The following is a 19,006-nucleotide window of genomic DNA, read 5'->3' on the forward strand; positions in this document are numbered from 1 at the left end:
CCACTCGTATCTCGGAAACTCTGGCCTAGACCTTCCACTAGAAATCAAGCTCCTTCCTTTATGTGATGCTGGATTTTCCACAAACTAAGATCAAGATGAGTAAAGATGTGGTTTACAGATAGTGCCAGACACAGCAGAGACCAGAGGTTAAGCGTCACCCCTTGGGCCTATAAAAGCTGCCACCAGAGGCCAAGGCCACAAGCCACCCTGCGGTGCTCTCGTATCAGGCCTGCGCCTCTGCCCCTGTACCCGCCAGCGGCCTCATGGCATTCTGGGTGACCGTGGTCCTTGCTCTTGCCTGCCTCGGTGGCCTCACCGCCCCAGGCCCTGTGCCCGTGTCTTCCACCGTAGCCGTGAGCATCAAGGAGCTCCTTGGGGAGCTGGTCAACATCACCCAGGATCAGAAGGTGAGTACGGGCCGGCTGGGGCAAGGCCACAAGCAGGCCAGGCCTGGTATGAGCTCCTGGGGCTCTGGAAGGCGTCCTCAGAGGAAGAGAGAGAAGCCAGGGGAGGGGCAGTGGCCCCTGGGGCACAGCACTGCTGTACCCCCACAGGCTCCTCCTAGGTAGAGAAAGGTCAGGCCCGCAGGACACTGAGCCCTTCTTCCAAGTGGGTTTGGAACCCTGCAGCATGGCTGCTGTCCACTGCATCAGTCCACATGTCCTCCAGGGAAGGATTCACTGGGGGACGGGTCCCCCCCCCCCATTGCCCAATCACTGATGATGTGCTAGGGCAGTGCTGGGTGCTTCAACAATACCCTGTCCCATTCACACCTCCAGAGGTGGCCCCGGTGGCCCCATTTTGCTAAGTGGGGGAGCAGTGAGGCAGACAGAGGCTGGGTCACCACAGGTGGGACCGAGGCCAGCACATCCGTGTCCCAGAGGGCAGGGCCGCAGGCAGGGCGCTTCCTGCACCAGGTGGTGGCTCTCCTACAGCAGCCTAGCCCCCCAGCCAGGCCTCCCCACCCCCCAGGCGGCCCGCTGCAGCTGAGTAAAGTCAGTCCCTTCCCAGCTGTGTCTCTCAGTTTCCCTCTCTCGGTCCCATGACCTGAGAGTCCTCCCCACAAACCTCCCGGCCCCTCCCGCCGGGCAGCAGTGAAGCTCCCGCATGTTGAGGGGTGCAGGGGGACCTGCCCTGCTGACTGGGGCGCCCCTCACCGGCTCCTTGCTCTCACAGACCCCGCTCTGCAACAGCAGCATGGTGTGGAGCGTGAACCTGACGGCCGGCCTGGTGAGGACTTGGGGGACCGTGGGCGGCGGTGGGGACCTCGGGCTGGGCTTCATGAGCCTGCACGCTTGGGGCTGGGCCCCCCAGCCCCCCGCCCAGACCCACTCCCCGGGGCCTGGGCCCACCCCTCCCTGTGGACACCCCCAGCCAGCCGTGCTGTGCCTGCCGCTCTGACCTTGTGGTTCCCCCCAGTGGTACTGCGCAGCCCGGGAGTCGCTGATCAACGTCTCCAACTGCAGCGCCCTCCAGAGGACCCAGAAGATACTGAGCGGCCTTTGCCAGCACAAGGCCTCTGCTGGGGTGAGCGCCCTTCGTCGTCTCCCCACCCCATGTCCACGTGGCACCCAGGCTGGGTGGCCCAAGGGAGCGTTCACCCAGGGCTGGTGGCGGCAGGGACGTGGACTTTGGGATTTTCAGGACCTGGGCTCCTGACGCCTTCCTCCGCCTCATTTTCCACATCTATGAAATGGGTGACACCGATACCCAGTCGGTTGGGACTTTTTGGGGATCCAAGGCCACAGTGCCTGGAAAGGCCCCTGGCGAGTGCCAGCTCCCTCTACCTCTCCACCTCCCGCCAACGTGCCGGTCCTGCTATCCCCCGCAGGTCTCCAGCCTGCGCAGCCCAGACACCAAGATCGAGGTGGCTGAGTTCGTGAAGAAGCTGCGTATACACGTCCAGTGTCTTTACCGCCACGGAAAGTTCCACTGAGGCACGGACGGGCGGAGCCAGCGCTCACTTTGCAGACCCTTGGCTCCTTCGGACGTCAGGAGCCCCTGGGGGTGGGGAGAAGAGGGAGGCAGCTGCCCGCGACCGGCCGGCTTGAGCGTGGGAGGGGACCCCGTTGCTCTCCAGCGGCCACGCCCCCAGCACCCTGGCCAGCCGGAGCCCCTGGGCGGGCAGTGCCTTCCCGGATGCGGCCGGCAGGGGGCGTGCTTCACAGGGGGTGGGCGCTGTTTCCTTGGGTCCTTATTTATTATTGCATGTTATTTAAATGAGTGTTCGTCAGTATTGGGGTGGGGGAGACTGCGGCAGCCCGGGAGTCCCCAGAAGTGAGGGAGCGTGGGGCGGGTCGCAAGCACTGTACACACAACTCTGCTACCTCACTGGGGGCCGGGCCCTGCAGGTCCTGCCTCCCCAGCCCTCAGCTAAAGCATAATTTATTGTTTATTCCAAATATTTAAAGTTAAGTATTGAGAATGTGAGCAGAGAGTTAATAATATATGGGAGAGCGGGGTGGGGGGTGGGAGTCACTGAAGCGCTGTGTCACTGATGCTGACCGCGTCAACCTGGAATAAAAACCGTGACAGAGCCTGGCTGCCTGTGCCTCTTTCTTGGCCCCTGGGGGCGCAATCTGTGTGCTGGGCTCAGAGGGAGGCAGCTGGCCAGAGCAGGGACAGCCGGCCAAGGGCCCCAGGTCCAGAAGCTGGGGTGAGAACCCCCTGCCCACCACAGCCCCAGCCAGAACAAGGGCTCAAAGCGGGTCTGGTGACACGACACGGGGACCCCAGACAGGCAAGAGGACTCTGCAGCTTGGTTAGTGCAGGTGGCTTTCTGGGGTCTCAGGCTGGTAAGCGGCAAAGCCCACAGCTGAACAGAAAGGACCCCGGCTCTATAGCCCGTGCTCCTAAGAACTGTCGCTCTCCCAGTCCTGATGTAACCCATGGGGATCACCCCACCCTCTGAAAGCCTTGGTCTGCTCTGTGGCGTGTCCCCCCAGGGTGCAGTGTCTGGACGCACCTGCAGCCCCGGCTGGGGGACTGGCCTTACCTGTACTGCTCCAGGAGGCCTCTGCATCTTCCTAGAGAGCCAGGTCTGCAGGCCACAGCCCGGCAATGCAGGGTGGCCCAGGACACAACACCTTTGGAGCAGGGAGCAAGTTATCAGGGTGGCAGGTGGCTGCCCATGCTGGAGCCCCAGAGCCACTCACAGCCCTGCATTATCTGAGCGACAGCAGAGACCTGGCCAAGGGGCTAGGGACAGTGACTCTCTGCCACCTGAGGAGAGAGGGAACCAGTGCTGGAGCCAGGCCCCCCCAGGAGGACTTTGGAAGGGGCACGGGCTGTGCAGGGTAGGGCTTATGGCTGGCTGGACGAAGGCTGAATATGAGGGAACCATGGCAGAGCAGAGCTCAGGGACATCTCAACATCTGGACCTCTCAACATCTGGAGCCTCATCTTTGACCAGCATCTTCTCCAAGACATGGCGCTATGAGTCCAAAGAGCCAGAGGGGCTGCAGGGTTAGCTCAGCGGCACGAGTACCTGTCTGGGAAGCACCAGGTTGCGAGTTCAATCCCCGATACCAAGAAAAAAAAGCTGGAAACACACCCAGTGAAACCCCACAAGAACCCCTTGCAATCAAAGCTTGGCCCCTGGGGCTCCTGGCAGGGAGGGTTCCCAGGGATTTTTGTTGGGGACCTCTATCTCAGTCAGTTTAGCCGACTGTGCCAAGTGCTGCCACTAGGGGTCCACAGCTCGCCACCTCCTCGCCCCACTGGGCTCCCGCCCTAGCACTTGTGCAGCTGCCTCTGGGCCTGGGGACCTGTGATCCCCGGCAGGGTGCCGCAAGCCAGAGCGCTCCCCAGGGACTAAGGATGCCTCCAGAGCTCAAAAGCACAGCCGATGTGACAATGTGACGACAGAGGTGGCCAGGTCGGAGTAAAAGAGGAGAAGCAGGAAAAAGGTGTTTGTCAGCCCCCAAGGCTGGGACGAACCCTGGGGTCCCTGCCGGGAGCTCTCTGGGGCCTGAGGTAGCCTGGCTTCTTCCATGCACAAGTCAAACCCTGGGCAGGGCCAGGGAGAAGAGATCAGAGTGCCTGAGTGGGAGGATGCTGCTGTGGGGGCCCCATGAGGGAAGCCCCTCAGCACCCCCAAAACCCCCGGCTATGAGGTTTCTCTAGAAGAGGGGCCAGGGCGCAGGTGAGAAGTGAGACAGACATACGTGAGTTTCCGGTGAGCTCTCATCAAACACCTCTGCTTGCCGCGCAAATGAGGTGTCAGAAAACTCTCCAGTCACTAGGCGGTTTCTCTGAGACCAGCCCTGAACTGCTTGGGACGGGAAGGAGCAGGTACAGGGGAAGCAGGCCTCCTCTACTCCCCTGTGCCCAGGGACAGCCTGGGGTGACGAGGAGTCAGCTTCTCAGGTTTCCAGTGCCGCCTACAGGGAGGGGGGGCCTGGGACCTTCTGCTTGGCCCCACCATTCGCTGGTCAGCGGCACCAAACTCCAGCCCTGCTCCCCAGCGACCCCCTGCTGGGGAGGCCGGAGTTGTGAGGTGGAGCTGGCCATGTCCCCCTGTGTGGACATGCTGGCCACTCTAGGCTTCTTGAGGCGCAGGCTGGCCAGGACAGTCCCCCTCCCATACACTGCCCTGTCTTATTCTGAAAAAAAGAAGTCACAAGGTCTCATTATCTAAATTCATTTCTCAGCTCCACCCAAAGAGACAGGGCACAAGGTTTGCAACGAACTTTCCCAGATCAACTGATTTCTCGGCAGCCAGGGAGGCCCCATGACGAGGCATTTGAAATCCCAGAAGTGATTTTCTACTTACGACCTCACTTTCTGTTGCTACCTCTCCCTTCCAGCCTTCTGTGTGGAAAGTGATTCTCTTGCTGCAGCATCAGAAACTCCTAGCCCGAGCCCTGCCTGGGCTGCGGTGTGGTCAGAGGTGACGCAGCCTCAAATTAAATATAGCAACGCTCGTCAATGGACAGGCGTGCAGGGCTGCACCGATGCTTCCGAAACTCAGGGAGGAAGGGCCCAGCAGGCCACGGCGTCTCCTCTGTTCCTGCCTCCCTGTGGCCTGGTGACCCCATGACCAGAAGATCCACAACACCTTGGCCACCTGATGTCTTCCAGCAGGGGACCAGCGGGGACAGCTTGTCAAGAAAAGCAGTATCACTAGTCTCAAAGACATATACACACACACAAAAAGTCAGGCCTGGTGGTGCACTCCTATAATCCCAGCATTCAGAAGGCTGAGGCAAGAGGATTGTTGTGAGTTCAAGACTGGCCTTGGCTACAAAGTGAGCTCAAGGCCCGCCTGAGCTGCATAGCGAGACCCGGTCTCAAAAAGACAAAAAAAAAAAAAGGAAAGAAAGATAAAGAAAGGGAGCATCTTACCTTCCTCTCTTTTCTGTTTCTCACATTTTCTGTAAAGCGCATATTTTCATTTCCCAATAAGGAGCAAAGACAAATTTAAACTGAGAAAAACTGAAAACGGCCTGCAGATGACGCCTGGCCCTCCGGAGGGGGCTGCTCAGCAGCGCAGGGCAGGGGCAGGGCCCAGCGGGTGCCAAGGGAAGAACTGGGAGGGGCGCGGGGCCGAGGTCCCCTCCTCCTCAGGACCCACTGTGCCAACAGCAGTTCTGGGGTGTCCACCCGGCCCTGACCTGCTGGGAGCAGAAGAGCTGGGAATGCAGGGGCAGCCGGCCCAGCCGTAGGTGAGGGACATCAGGGCTCAGGGCAGTGCAGGGATGCCAGCTGCCCACGCAGCCACTCGGTCTGTGCTCCCAGCTCCACTCTGTCCCCAGGGGCTGTGACAAGGACTTCAGGGTACAGCGACCCCTGACCTCAGTCCTGTGGTGTCCTGATACCTAGGCCTGGGCCGAGTCTCCGCGGCCCCTGGGACTACAGCTGCATCACCTCCTCCACCAAGGAGCCCTGCACGGGGGCCTGTAAGGTGCTCCCGGTCCTGGAGAGGTGTGCGGACGCACGCGTATAGACAGTGCATCCTCTGTGCATCCGAGTGCTGTGTACACCGCAGCACGTATTGCAACAGCCACAAATAACACTGTGCCTTTCGCCTGAGTCTGGGTTTTCGGATCCTAAGGTGAGTGCCCCACCCCTTACAAATGGCCCATATGGCTCCTAGGAAATTTTAAACATTCATTATAACAAATTCCAAATGGCTCAGAAGTCACTCGCAGGTCTCTGCTACCGCCTGGAACCAATGGCTGATTCTGCCATCTCCAACTCCGACCCTGAGGCAGTGGAGGCACAGGCTTGGCGGCGCCGGACCCCTGGGGCAGCTGCACCCAGCACCCAGGCCCTCAGAGCTGGCCGCAGGAGACTCCACCCTCTGGCCCTGTGTGGCCACAATCTGGCCCTCCCTCTCCCCTCGGGAGGACGGGAGGACGCTGTGCTGGTGTCGCCTCTTATCTCTGACCTCTCTGTCCAGCCAGCAGGCTGCAGCCTCCTCACTGGCTGCTGATGGCCCACTTGGTCCTTCCACAGGAGCTTGCATGCCCGGCTCTGTGGGGCTTCGAGGCCGTGGTCGCCCCCCGTCTTCCTTTGCCCCTGCAGTGACACACAGGGCTGTAGTGCCTCCAGGCTCCGAGCTGGGCCGCTCCTTACTCCCTGCCCTCTCAGGAGCCAGCGCTTTTCTTCCTCTTCCTCTTCCTCCTCTTCTTTCTTTTTTCTTTTCTTATTTTTGGTTTTTTTGAGACAGTTGCTTTTTAGCGCAAGCTGGCCTTTGGGTCACTGGGTAGCTGAGGCTGGCTTCAGCCCCTCAGGGATCCTCCTGCTTCGGCCTCCTGAGCGCTGGAATTTCAGGCGTGCACCGCCACACCTGGCAGTGGCCCAGTGTTGAGGCTGCGCTGTCATTTTCCCAAAGCCCACAGAGAGTGGCGTCAGGTTTCCTGGGCTGCGGGGGACAGGAAGGACTCAGTCCCACTTGTCACCTCCCTCCATCCCAACCCCATGGCCCTGCAGACGACCAGCTTCGCTCGGCTCTTGTGGGGCTTCGCCCCTGCTTCCAGCTGCCTCCAGCCACCCACCCTGCAGCCCACCCCTGCAAAGGGCACTTTCTCCAGGGTCCACGCCCCCCATTCCTCAGAGGACGCAGATTTCTGAGGCTGTGAGGGAAGCAGAACCACAGCCTGAAAGGCTCCTGCTCCTCTCTTCCTGAGGTCGGAGGCCTGAAGGTTCACCCCGGCATCCCCAGCCCCCCAAAGTAAGTCTGGATGGGAACCTGTTCCTGGGTGAGCTGCAGGTGACAGACACCTCCTTCCTGTTCCTCTGAGCCTCGGGGAGATGAGGTCCTCCCCAGCTCCGCAGGGGCAGGGAGTCGGGGGCAGCCTCTGGGGGACAGTGCCAGTCAACACCCATGACGAGGGAGCCTGGTGTCCCAGGCCAGGCCGTGTCTCCTTCCCTCCACAGGCCCAGACACAGGCATGAGGGCTGAAGTGTGGTGACCAAGGAGAGGGACCAGGACACTAAGGAGGAGCCTGCACGGTCTGGGGAACAGACCAGACAGGGCCGCACGCATCTCCTGGAGCTCTGCTGCCCACCCGGACTCGGGTTTGCCAATGCGTTAGGTGCCACGGAGCTGGACCCCGAGGATGAACAGGAGCCATAGCCATGGCAATGACATGTGGTCACCACACCGCGCTCGCCAAGGGCTGGCGCAGCTCTAAACACCTTGGGGGGAGGGGGCTACGACTGTCACTGCATAGAAGCGGCCGAGTGGCCTGGTCACCCAGGAGGACACAGAGCAGCCAGGCCCAGGGAGCCACAGGGGCCCTGAGTCCACTTTCCTCGCTCTGTCACAGCTGCCCTTGGGTGTGACAAGTGCCACCACTCTGCACCTCCCCCTCCCTCGCTCCCCAGAGGAGCCCCAGAGGGGAAGAGCCACGGGACCCCAATACCGGAGTGTGTGTTGGTCATGGAGCACCCACAAGTGACTGGTTTGGGGGAGTCCGCACCAGGCTCACTGTACCCCAGGGCCTGTGAGGCCGCAGCCTGGGAGACGGGTCTGCAAGAGCCCTGCCGGAGCCCAGTGAGTCTCCGCTCCCTCCTGACCTTGGTGCTCACTGCCGTTAGTCGCTGCCCACAGAGGTCAGGGTGGGGGTCCTAGAGGGTCAGGGGCCCCTTCCTGCAGTCCCCCTTTCTCCTGTGTCCCTGAGAGCCCAGCATCCAGGCCACAGCCATCGCTGCATAGCCCTGAGGCTGGGACGGCCAATTTCCTCCTGACCTTCTGGGGACCTCACAGTCTCCCCCAGACATTCTGGGCAGTTCTCTCACTGCTGGCCTCATTCAACCTTTGAAAGAAACTCAGACCTGCTGCTCTGCGTCCCTCCTACCCCTCTCCCCATCGGCTGCCCCCTCGCCCCCCCACAGCCCCTCCCCTGCTGGGGGCTGAGAGTGTGAAGGGGTGGGGGACACGACTGAGCAGACTCTGCCTCAAGCTCAAGTAAAAGGGGCCGGGACGTGGCTGGACACGGTGTGCAAGGCCCTGGGTTTCAGCCTAGGAACTGAATGGTCACAGACCAGGGGAGACAGCCCCAGCCCAAGACACGCGGGCCGAGGGGCTGGCTCTGCCGAGGCCCAGAGCTGCAAACCCTGGGAGCCGGGTCATCGAGATCCCCACACCCTGGACAGCAGGCTCCGAGAGACTTTGGGGAGGACGGCGGAGGCTCTGAGCTGGGGCCGCTCCGTCCTATGCTCTGCCCTCCGGAGGAGCTGTGACCTCACCCATGGCCCCTATCGGAGTTCTCTGAGTCCCCAGGCAAATCACTGGGGGAGGCCACAGTCCCCACAGTTGCCTCTGCTTGGCAGAAGTGAGAGTGGACTACAGAGCCCTGAATTTGCAGCTGGTGTTCAGAGCGGGCGGCACCCCGTCCCTGTGAGGTTTGCCCAGCCCTACACTGCAGGGGTCCCAAGTCACCATACTGAGCTTGGCACAGCCCCAAGGGAAAGTCGTGAACACGGTGCCAGGGCCAGCACTGTCCAGAGTCTGTGCTTCACGGGGCACAGCTGTAGATACACACTGTGACACACGGATCAGCCCGGAGGATGACAGGCTAAGGGGAACAAGGCACACAGGACGGACACCACACAGTGTCCCTCACATGCAGAATACACAAAACCCAGTACGGAGAAGTGGAAGCCAGAACCGTAACGCCCAGGAGGAGGGAGAGGGAAGGCCGGGCAGGTGCTGGCCCAAGTTAGAGAGAGAAGCTCAGGAGACCTAGACATTGCACCCCTAAAAATGGCAGCGTGGCTGCCTGAGTGACCTCACCACAAGTAAATAAGGCATTTGTTAATTAGCTTGTTTGGCAATTCCACAGTGCATACCCTTCATAAATATACACAATTATTGGGCTGGGGGTTTAACTCAGTGGCATAAGCGCCTGCCTTGAAAGCAGGCAGTCGTGAGTTCGATCCCTGGTACCGATGAAAAAGACAAAAAAAAACAAAACAAAACACAATTATCAATAGTGAGCATGAAGAGAAAAGATACAAGCCAGGTGCAGGGCTACATGCCTGCAATTCTAGCACTCATGAGGCTGAGGCAGGAGGATTGCTGTGAGTTTGAGGCCAGTTTGGGTTACAAAGTGAAACCAAGGCCAGCCTGAACTACATTGTGAGATCCTATCTCAAAATGACAAAAAAAAAAAAAACCCCTACAGGATCTTCTGGAGAAAGCCATGGACAAAAGACCAGAGCCCAGGGCCAGGGACCGGGACAAAAAAGGCTGCAGGGAGAGGCGGGGCACACACCGGGCCCAGGCCTCCTCACTGCAGAGGGCACTCGGCACAGGGGCTTCAGTACCCCCTCACGCCCCCCCGGAATACACTGAAACAGCCCGATGGGCAGTGAGGCGCGGACAGCACTGGACCCCTGCCCCCCAGTGAGCTGGGGAGCTCATGGCTCGTTTTCTAATTAGCAGAGGCCATGTTTGAATTCTGTTTGAAAAGTGGCCATTCCTGAAACCTTGGGATAGACAGGCTCCAGCCCCGCCCAAGGCTTCCTCAGGCCCCGAACTGGGCCATCCGATGGCAACCGTCCCCCTCCGAAGACCTCGACCCGCAAGGACAGCGGGACCCGTGTGAGGACAGGAGCAGTCGGTGCCCGTGCCCTCCTGGCCGGCACCCAGAGAAGGGCCTCAGGTCGGCTTTCCCATGACAGGAGAGTTTCCAGGTGCCCCCGCCTGCCCCGTACCTGGAAGAAGCCAGGTCGCAATACCCTGCAAGTCACTTTCTTGATATTACTCTGTGTTTCCCCAGGAGGATAACACCAACCAGGCTCGGACACCTGTGGCCTCTTCCTTCTATGCAAAGCAAAAAGACAGCACCAACCCCAAGCTGATAAGATTAATCTAAAGAACAAATTATGGTGTAATTTCCTATGCTGAAACTTTGTAGTTAATTTTAAAAAAAGGTTTCATTTTCCTCTTGGTCTGATTTCACAGGAACATTTAACCTGTTTTGGTGAGGCATTTTTTCTCCTGGAAGAGAGGCACTGATTGGCCCCAACTGACTGACAATCTGGTGTAACGAAAATTTCCAATGTAAACTCATTTTCCTTTGGTTTCAGCAATTTTAAATCTATATATAGAGATATCTCTGCCAGAATAGCATTGTTAGCTTCCCCTGATAAACTAATTGTCCCACATTGTCACTGTCAGAAGACAGATCTATTGATGGGTCTGGTGCCCCAGCTGACGGTCATTCTCTTCTGCCTCCTAGCATGTGCCAGCGCCGTGGTCCGTGGGTGCAACCACCACACCTTGCAAGAAATCATCCAGCACCTCAACACACTCTCCAGGGAGAAGGTAAGGACCGAGCTGGCCCCGGCTCTCTGGATGTTCTGGTGGGGCCCTGGGCGGTCAAGCCCGGGAAGAGGACATAGCTGCTCCCAGGTCGTGGAGGAAGACAGCCTTCTCCCTGGCTTTGCTCTGGGGACGGTGGGACGTGTGTCAGTGTGAGGGACGGAAAGCTGCCTGGCTGGGGTCTGTGTCCGCCTGGAGGTTAACTTTGTCTCTTGCTCTGTCACCTCCATCTGTGCCCAGAGTCCCTGTGCCGAGCTGCTGGTCACGGACGTCTTTGCTGATCCCCAGGTAAGATGCTGTGCCTCAGTCTACCTTGGCAGACAGGTGGCTTGGGATGGATGGGAGGGGAGAGCTGGGGAGGAGTCCTCGAGTGTCTTACAAGAAACTTGAAGGGAAACCGAGCAGGCCTGAGCAGACCGTGAAGGTGTTAGCAGGTTTTGTACAGTGAGAGTCCTGACTCTGTTGTCAGCTGGTTTGGAGTTTCTGATTTCATGTGATGTGGACAATGGCTATTAGAAAGCTTGGGTTTATGATCCTCACTGCGATCCGGGCAGGGAAAAGTCCTCGAGGGCTCCGCCAGGTCGTGACATGGTCCCTGGCACACACAGGGCGCTCACCAAGTACCTGATGAATCAAAGGATTTTTTTGGCCCATGCATTTCTGAAAACCCAAATACTCTCACCAAAACAGATATTGAGATTACAGGCCGACGGAGCTTTCACTTTGTCTAAGAAACTTCCTACGGCAGCAGAAAGGGTACACAGAGCCCTGCTCTCCCGGCCCGGTCACTTGGCGTATGCTGGGGTCCGGCTGGCCTCCCAGACCTTCACTTGCACCGCGCCGCCACCCCAGGCCCCTCCACTTGGTCTGGAACCGCCTAGCTGAGCAAGCGGTCCGACCGTCCCTGCTTCTGGCCGCTGGGCATCTCCCCCTCTGCCTCCTGTCTCACCCCCGCCTCCAGCTGCAGTGGGAGGAGATAGATGTGACAGCTGATAGTGCGTTTTCTCCGACAAACATATGACTACCCCGTATCAATAGCTCTGTGCACGGCAGTTCCTGTTTTCATGGAAACACACAACTGAGAATGAAAGCCCCAAAGCCTCAACTTACCAGGGTCTGCTGACTACTTGCTTCCCATGGGGACCGGAGGGCGGCCAGGCCAGGATCGGGTGGGCCACGCGCCACAGCCAGGCCACACGGGGCCTGTCCTGTTCCCAAGGAACCCCTTTCTGGCTCTCACTGGACAACCCCATCTTCCTCCCAAAGGCCTTGCCGGGACTCTGATTTTTAGAAGGGACATTTTGTGTATCTTTGCACATAGGAAGTCTCCGGGTCCTCCTGACCTGGCTGGTACTTTAGGAACCAGGTTCCGGGGTCGCACTGGCAGGAAGGCTCTGTGAAGGCCCAAGCAAGGGGCTGGGGTGCAGGACCTGCCGCAGGGGAGGAGCTGAGGCCCGCCCGCCCGGAGGCGGTCCTAGTCCCGCATTACTCAGCTGTGTGGTGTTGGGAAGTCTCTCCACCCCCTCCAGCCTCGGTTTCCACATCTGAGCATAGGAAAGTGGCTGTGAAGGTGTTTTGGAGGCTGATTGGAATCTAGCTCTTGAGGTAGTGGAAAGTGTTCACGGAAGGCGGTGATACAGTGCTGACAGGGGCGCAGCCTGGGTGCACAGCAGCACTGATTCGAGGAAGGAAATGACCCAACCTGCCTGAGTCCGAGCCGGGTGACCACTCTGGGTGGTTTCCCGTCCACCTGCTCCGCGCCTCCCTACATGCTCACCTGGCCCATCCCGCTCTCCCAGTTCCTTTCCTTTCCTCGAAGACGAAGGAAGTGGCCTGTGGGGAGCTAAGGTGCTTCTTTGGCTCCCTGAGGGGAGCAGCCTTCCAGACCCAGGGCCTTCATTTTCTCTGGCGATCCGATGGAGGGCTCCAGCCTTTCCGAGTTGGAGCACCAGTAGCATCCTGGTGGTGGCATTGCTGGAAAGAGCGCAGGGCTCTAAGCCCAGGCCCTAGGAGCCCCCAGCTGCCTGGGGCAAAGGAGGCCAAGGCGGTGTGAGGAAGAGCCCAGTGCAGAGAAGGCAGCTGCTCCAGGAGGAACTGGGGGGAAGCCTTTCCCCGGTCAGCTAACGTCCGTGATTCTTCGGTGCGCGTCATGAACTTAAATGTGTGTATGTGTGTGAGTCCTGGAGACTGATCCCAGGGAGTGCTGTGCAACATCCCCAGCCCCTTTTCATTGTGTTTTGAGACAGTCTTACTATGTTGCTCGGCTGGCTTTGGCCTTGGGATGCTCCTGCCTCAGCCTCCTAAATAGTGAGATTGTAGGTGGGCACCATTACTCCCAGCTCAAGCATTGGTCTTGGTTTTTGACTTTTTTTCTCATCCATAGCATGGACTGACTCAATCTGGGCAGAACTGGAGCTCATGAATATGGCACTCACAGGACTGAGTGTCAGCCTACATGAGGGGGCTGAGAACCCCCTTAGGATACTAAGTCACTGCCACAGATGCCTGTTTCCTGCCACCTTGCCTGTGGTGTGGCCTGGGTGCATGGGGGTGGCCGGCCAGCCTACAGCCCTGCACCCCAGCAGGCTGCTTGTGGGGCTGAAAGCATTAGCAGATTCACATCCCAGACCACGATCACCTCCAAGTCTCTTCCTGGGCAGCTCCGACTGCTCGCTGGGCCACAGCCAGGCCCACTGGGACCCCAGGCAGATGGACACAGAGGGTCAAGAAGTTGGGGCAGCATGGAGGGTTTTGCTCTGCCAGCAAAGCCAGTGGAACTAAATTCCTGGGCCTGTAACCCAACTGCTTTTGGGATGAGTTCTTTACATTCTCCCATTCGATGGAGACTTTCAGTTCCAAGTATATCCTAATTCCCTTTAGCAGATCCTCTTTAAAATATCTTTAGAGGTTTTCTCCCTGTGTGACGTGGCCTGGTTAAAACCAACAGGCAGTTTAATTTCTAGGTTTCGAGCCTGTTTCAAGCAAGTCACACTAGGCTTCCATGGGAAATACGGTGGGCGCTGCTGCGGCCTCCTCGACTTGCCTGTGCGTCCACAGCAGCAAGGGTCACCCTGCTCTCTTCTCTCTCCCTGCCTGCCCACAAGCACAATGCCACGGCCACACTTCCAGCAGGAGCCAGGACCAGAAGTGACTTTGGGCGGGTCCCTCAGTAAGCGTCAAGGCCCCCCTGCAGCATCAGCCCACAGCGTTTGCAGTCTGGGGTTCTGGGTCTAGAGCTTATGGAAGATCCTTAAAATATGATCCACATTTCCAAAATTCAGTCTACAAAAATAAGAGGTGATCAGACAGATGAGTACTCTCTGCCGTGTAATTTACAGAAGGAAAGCCTGCTCCAGGAGATGGGAAATCACAGGGCAGACAGGAAACCCGCTTCTCAGCAGCTCTGCAGCCCATTGCGTTCTTTTGTTTTTGTTTTTTTTTAAACACAGTCTCACTTTGTAGCCCAAGCTGGCCTCGCACTCGAAATGATCCTCCTGCCTCAGCCTCCCCAGGGCTGGGATTACAGGCATGCACCACCTCGCCCAGCCATCCCATTTCTTGATTTCGCCAGCTGTGTTAAGTGTGAAAAGGTCACAAAAAAAGTAGCAACAATTAGTCCTTAGTTGGGAGGGGGAAGTATTTTAAAAACCTGGAAAGCTATTTATGAAAATATTAACCATAGTTTTCTTTGACTGGTGGGATGAGTGAGTTCTTTCTTGTTAAATGTGCACGATGTTGAAATAGAGAAAATCCACTGGAACAGTGCTTCCCAGCCCTGGGGATCACGTCCCCACATGCCCTGACTCAGGGGCTCTGAGAGCGGCTTTTCCAATAAGCTGCCCATGGCACCCACACTGCCCGCTGGCCCATGGGCCAGTGAGTAGCAAGGGCCAGTGCGGTCCCTGCAAAGCTGGGATCACTCCTTTATCTGACCTGGAAAATGAAATTGGGCTCAAGCTAAGGGCACTCTCCAGGCTTCCCACTGCGCTCGTCAGTGGAAAATGAGAAGATGCCACCCTCCCAGGCCCCCAGTCAGAGCTGCCCCAAGCCCCAGATGAGCCAGGCTCCTCAGAGTTCTAGCCCTGTGTCCACCCAGGTCACGGCCCCTTGGGTCAGCTCTGTCCAGGGCCCAGCCCACAGGTCCTTCTCCCCTGCACCACGGCTGGGAACTCGAACTCTGCGCCATCCCGCAGCGGGCTGTGGGGTTTCTGGGGGACGCTGCAGGGAGGGAGTGAACCTGGCACCAAACCAGCAACCGTGGCCCCGGTTGCAGAATCCCGTCCCACTGCGGCTGGCCAGTGACTTTATTCCCCTCCACTTCACCCTCGGGGAATGGGAGCCGGAACTGACACCGAGGAGGGGGTGCGCTTCTGAGCAATCCACAGCCGGTCCCCTGCCATGACGGGGTCTCTGCTCAGGAGGCCCTGCACGCAGCCTTCCCAGTCCCTCGGAGAGCAGCAGCCCGGGAGTGAAGGCCCTGGGTGTTCAGAGCAGGGGAGCACAGGCCTCTGGATCTCTCTCCGCAGGGTCCAGCCAGTGGGGACCTGTGCACAGCCGCGACGGTGCTGCACCATACAGCCTACCTCCGGGGGCCACAGTCCTGCCCAAACAGAGAGGGAGACCCGCTCTACCCCAGCGTCCTGAGACAAGTGTTCAGGAACCTCAGGAGCATGGCTCAGTCGGTAAGTGGCACTGCGCTGGGCAAACGGACTGGCCCCGACCGGCAGACAGACAGACAGACAGACAGACAGCAGCCTCACTTAGAATGCGTGGAGTGGGACCCGCCTCATCAGCCCCGGTAGCCGCACCTGTGATGCTCTGCACCGGCGGCTGCCCAGGAGCCAGCCAGGTGGTGCCAAGGCTGAGCAGGCAGGGCCCTGGCTCTCGAGTAGAAAAGGCAAACACGGGATTCCAGGGCACGGCTGTGGGCAAGGGGATATCCTGAGCAGACCGTCTGGCTTGGGCGGGCAGAGGTCCTGCTCTGACTTAGGGCCCCCGTCCTGGCTACTGTGTGACACAGACAGTCCCTGGGGAGAAGCAGGTCGCTGGTCTGCACAGGCCGCAGGGGACAGCGAGAGGGTGGTGTAGCCGGGCAGGACAGCACAGCCGGGACTGCCAGAGAGGCTCCTGGGGACCAGGGCAAACGGAGCACGAGGTGCCCCGTGGGTCCCTGCCTGCCCCTCCGGGCACGGCTGCCCCTTGCACAGCTGTGGAAGCCTGGGCCGGAGCAGGGCTGGAGGCCGGCAGGAGGCCGTGCGCACCGCCCCTGGTGGACTTGGGCCATGTGACACCAGTGACTCCGGACTGGCAGGCCTGAGGCTCCAGCCCTGCTGCCTGGTGAAAAGAGGGCAGTATCGACTGGGTACCCAGTGGAGGTTACGATAAGAGCAGCTGAGGAGAGGTGGGCACTTGTAATACGAAACGAAGGCTGCATAGACGGAGCTATTTAAAGTAGAAGTGAACAGGAAGGAAGGAAGGAAGCCAGTCCTGACCCAGAGACGTGGAGTGGCCAGAAGGGGAGGCCCAGGGCCGCGGCCTGTGGGGTGGGTGCAGCAGGGGGGGCAAGCACGGGACCTTCCAGGAGGGAGCAGCTCTCCCTGAATCGGCTCCAGCCACAGGGCTGCCGTGACCCCGGTCTCCCTGCAGCTCCACGCCACCCCCTCCGGGCAGCACCCCTCAGACCGTGGACCCCAAGGATGGAGGGGGGACGGGAGGAGCGGTACGGTCACCTGTGCTGCACACACCAGGTCCCAGGCAAATCCTGCTGGCCCCGTGGCCATCAGATTCCCGGTCACACGAGACCGAGGCCCTGACCGGCAAGCAGGTGACAGCAGGACCCAGGCAGGGGTCTCCTAATCGGAGCTAACACAAGTCTCTTTTGTAGAACTGTCCAGTGAGTGAACTCCGGCAGACGACACTGAAAGACTTCTTGGAAAATCTAAAAAGGATCATGCAGAAGAGATATTCAAAGTGTAGACGCTAAATATTTTAATTTATGAATTTTAATGGCTTTATTTTAAAAATATTTATATATTTATAACTCATTATAAAATAAAGTATGTGTAAAGTCTAACAGCAGTGTTTAATGGCGCTGGGTGTGCTTCCCTAGCAATGAAGTCACAGGTTTGTAACTTGTAGGGAGACCAGTTTCACTGACAGGGAGGGGATGGGTGCCGGGGAACAGGGGGGAAGACCACCTCTTGCTCAAGACTTCCCCTCGGGAACCCAAGACGCGGGATGATTAAGGAAGCCACACAGGCAGGCGAGCTAGCAGAGTCCCTGAGTCCTGCCTTCGAGCATTTCTGATTGCAAAGCTGTCAACAAGAAGCTTAGACCAGTCTCCTCCTGGGGGAAGCAAAGCAAACTCAGTCCGCGGGGTCTCGGGTCGTCAGTCAGTGGCCGATATTCAAAGTCGTCCGTCCTAACGCAAGCCTCTTGATCCCTAAGCCTTGGAAACAACTGATGGACAAGACTTGGAAGAGTTGGTTACCGTCAGAGGGCAGACGACAAAAGGGACAGGCAGGGAGGGCAGGCGGGACAGAGACAGCTTCCTGGGGAGAGGGCTGGTCTGAGCACACCGTCTGGAGTGCAGGAAACAAGAGCAAGAGCTTTAGGACTCAGAGCCCCAGAGGTAACAGAACTAAACATATTTATTACAAAAAACTTGAAAGGGAAGCAAGGTGTGATGGCACGTGACTGCCATCCCAACTACTGCAGAGGCTGAGGCAGGAGAATGCTTGTGCCCCAGAGCTCAAGACCAGCCTGAAATGCTGTCTCCAAAAAAAGAAGCAGAAGTCTAAGTGCAGCAAACTCATTTTCCAGCAGGGAAATAAACATGTAATATTACAGGCGGTGAAGACCCAGCAGCTGGTAAGAGGCCCTCAGTGATGGTTTTAGCTGTAGCCGGGAATGGGTACATGGGGTCGTTTCATAGTAAACAGTGAAAGGAAAACTAATAGTAAGTGAACCAAGATCTTTGAAATTATGATGCTGGCCACTGCAAAACCAAAAAACAACAAAAGCAAACATGATTTGCTGGGAACAGTACTTGGACTAAGGAGGAAAGAAGCGGGGCTGGAGATTGGTGGCTTTCGGTTAGAAGTGTGTTGGGTGTGTGTGTGGCTGTCCATGTGCATAAATAAAAAACTATTTTTAAATTAAAGAAGAAATAATATTGTAAGAGATACAATAAAGCAGGCATGGTGGCCTATACCCGTAGGCCCAGCATTATATGAGGCTGAGGCAGGAAGATCCCAACTTTGAGCCCAGCTTGGGCAACTTAGTGAGACCCTGCATCAAAATAAAAAATTTAACAAGGCTGGGGGTGTGGCTCAGTGGCAAGGCCCAGAGTTCAAAATCTGGTACCACAGAAAATGAGGGGTTGCAAAAATGCAGGAATCCTGGAAACCTTTACACTTGGTTGAACACAGCTCAGGAGCCAGCAATTGCAACCTTCCGCACCCTCGAGAGACAAGGACAGACGTCCGCACACACCTCTGCACAGTGTTCACACAGCATTATCCACAACTGCAGAGAAGCAGGGGCAACCCCAAAAGTCCATCAGCAGATGGATGAATACACAAAACAGGGTACCTCAAGGCCACAGAGTGCTTTTAGTACAAAGCGCTTAGTACAAAGCCACAAAGCACTAAGACAGAGCACACTCGGATGAGCCCTGGGAGCATCATGCTAAGTGAAAGCAGACAGGGCGCCGCAGAGCCATTCTATGCACGTGAAGTACCCGGCGCAGGCGAATCCACGGCGCAAACACAGAAAGCAGCTGCGAGGGGTCGGCGTGGTGGGGAGGAGGATGGGGGAACTGCAGAAGGCAATGGAGCTTTGTGAGACATCTGTCCTCATCACTGTGCAGTGCAGGCTGGCCTTGGGCTCACTTTGTAGCCCAGGCCAGTCTCAAACTTGTGACGATCCGCCTGCCTCAGCCTCCCAAGTGCTGGGATTACAGGCGTGCGCCACATGCCTGACATGGGACTTCTCTTGATGAAGATGACGGCGGCACGCTGTGGAGAGATCGCAAACCACCGGGCTGGGCGCTCCGACAAGCAGCATGAGAACTGTGCCTCATAAAGCTGACATTTAGGAGAAACTAACGAGCAGGACAAAATCAAGTGTCACTAAAACTTGGCTTTTAAGACACGAATGACATGCAAGAACATGGAGCTGGTAACAGTGATTGAGCACTTCTCATCCCCGCTTAAACATGTGACAAAA

The 19,006-nt window shown here is 57.9% G+C and overlaps 3 protein-coding genes across 8 annotated transcripts in view; 2 read left to right on the forward strand and 1 right to left on the reverse strand.

Moving 5' to 3' along the window:
* The window catches only part of Kif3a (kinesin family member 3A), a 131,244-nt gene that overhangs the window by 64,189 nt on the left and 48,049 nt on the right, over positions 1–19,006 (reverse strand). For 3 of the 6 annotated variants that reach the window (XM_063230599.1, XM_063230595.1, XM_063230594.1), the window contains one exon: positions 4,629–6,868. The exons of the other annotated variants lie outside the window; for them this stretch is intronic. In XM_063230599.1, coding sequence (XP_063086669.1) covers positions 6,703–6,868 — 166 coding nt within the window. In that variant the 3' untranslated portion in view covers positions 4,629–6,702. Of the gene's footprint in view, positions 1–4,628; positions 6,869–19,006 lie in introns of those variants that run through there. 6 annotated transcript variants of the gene reach the window in all.
* Il13 (interleukin 13) lies at positions 175–2,662 on the forward strand. The gene is made up of 4 exons (XM_003464536.3): positions 175–407; positions 1,177–1,230; positions 1,420–1,527; positions 1,832–2,662. The coding sequence occupies exons 1-4, from the start codon at positions 264–266 to the stop codon at positions 1,934–1,936; spliced, it is 411 nt and encodes a 136-aa protein (XP_003464584.1). The 5' UTR covers positions 175–263; the 3' UTR covers positions 1,937–2,662.
* Il4 (interleukin 4) lies at positions 10,588–16,760 on the forward strand. Its single transcript, NM_001257263.1, is given in 4 exon segments — positions 10,588–10,780; positions 11,018–11,065; positions 15,304–15,459; positions 16,662–16,760. Coding segments are annotated over 4 exon segments (435 nt in total). The 5' UTR covers positions 10,588–10,648.

The sequence above is a fragment of the Cavia porcellus genome, unplaced genomic scaffold (assembly GCF_034190915.1).
Source record: "Cavia porcellus strain 051 isolate PalLab524CR breed Dunkin Hartley unplaced genomic scaffold, mCavPor4.1 scaffold_19, whole genome shotgun sequence".
NCBI classification, from domain to species: domain Eukaryota; kingdom Metazoa; phylum Chordata; class Mammalia; order Rodentia; family Caviidae; genus Cavia; species Cavia porcellus.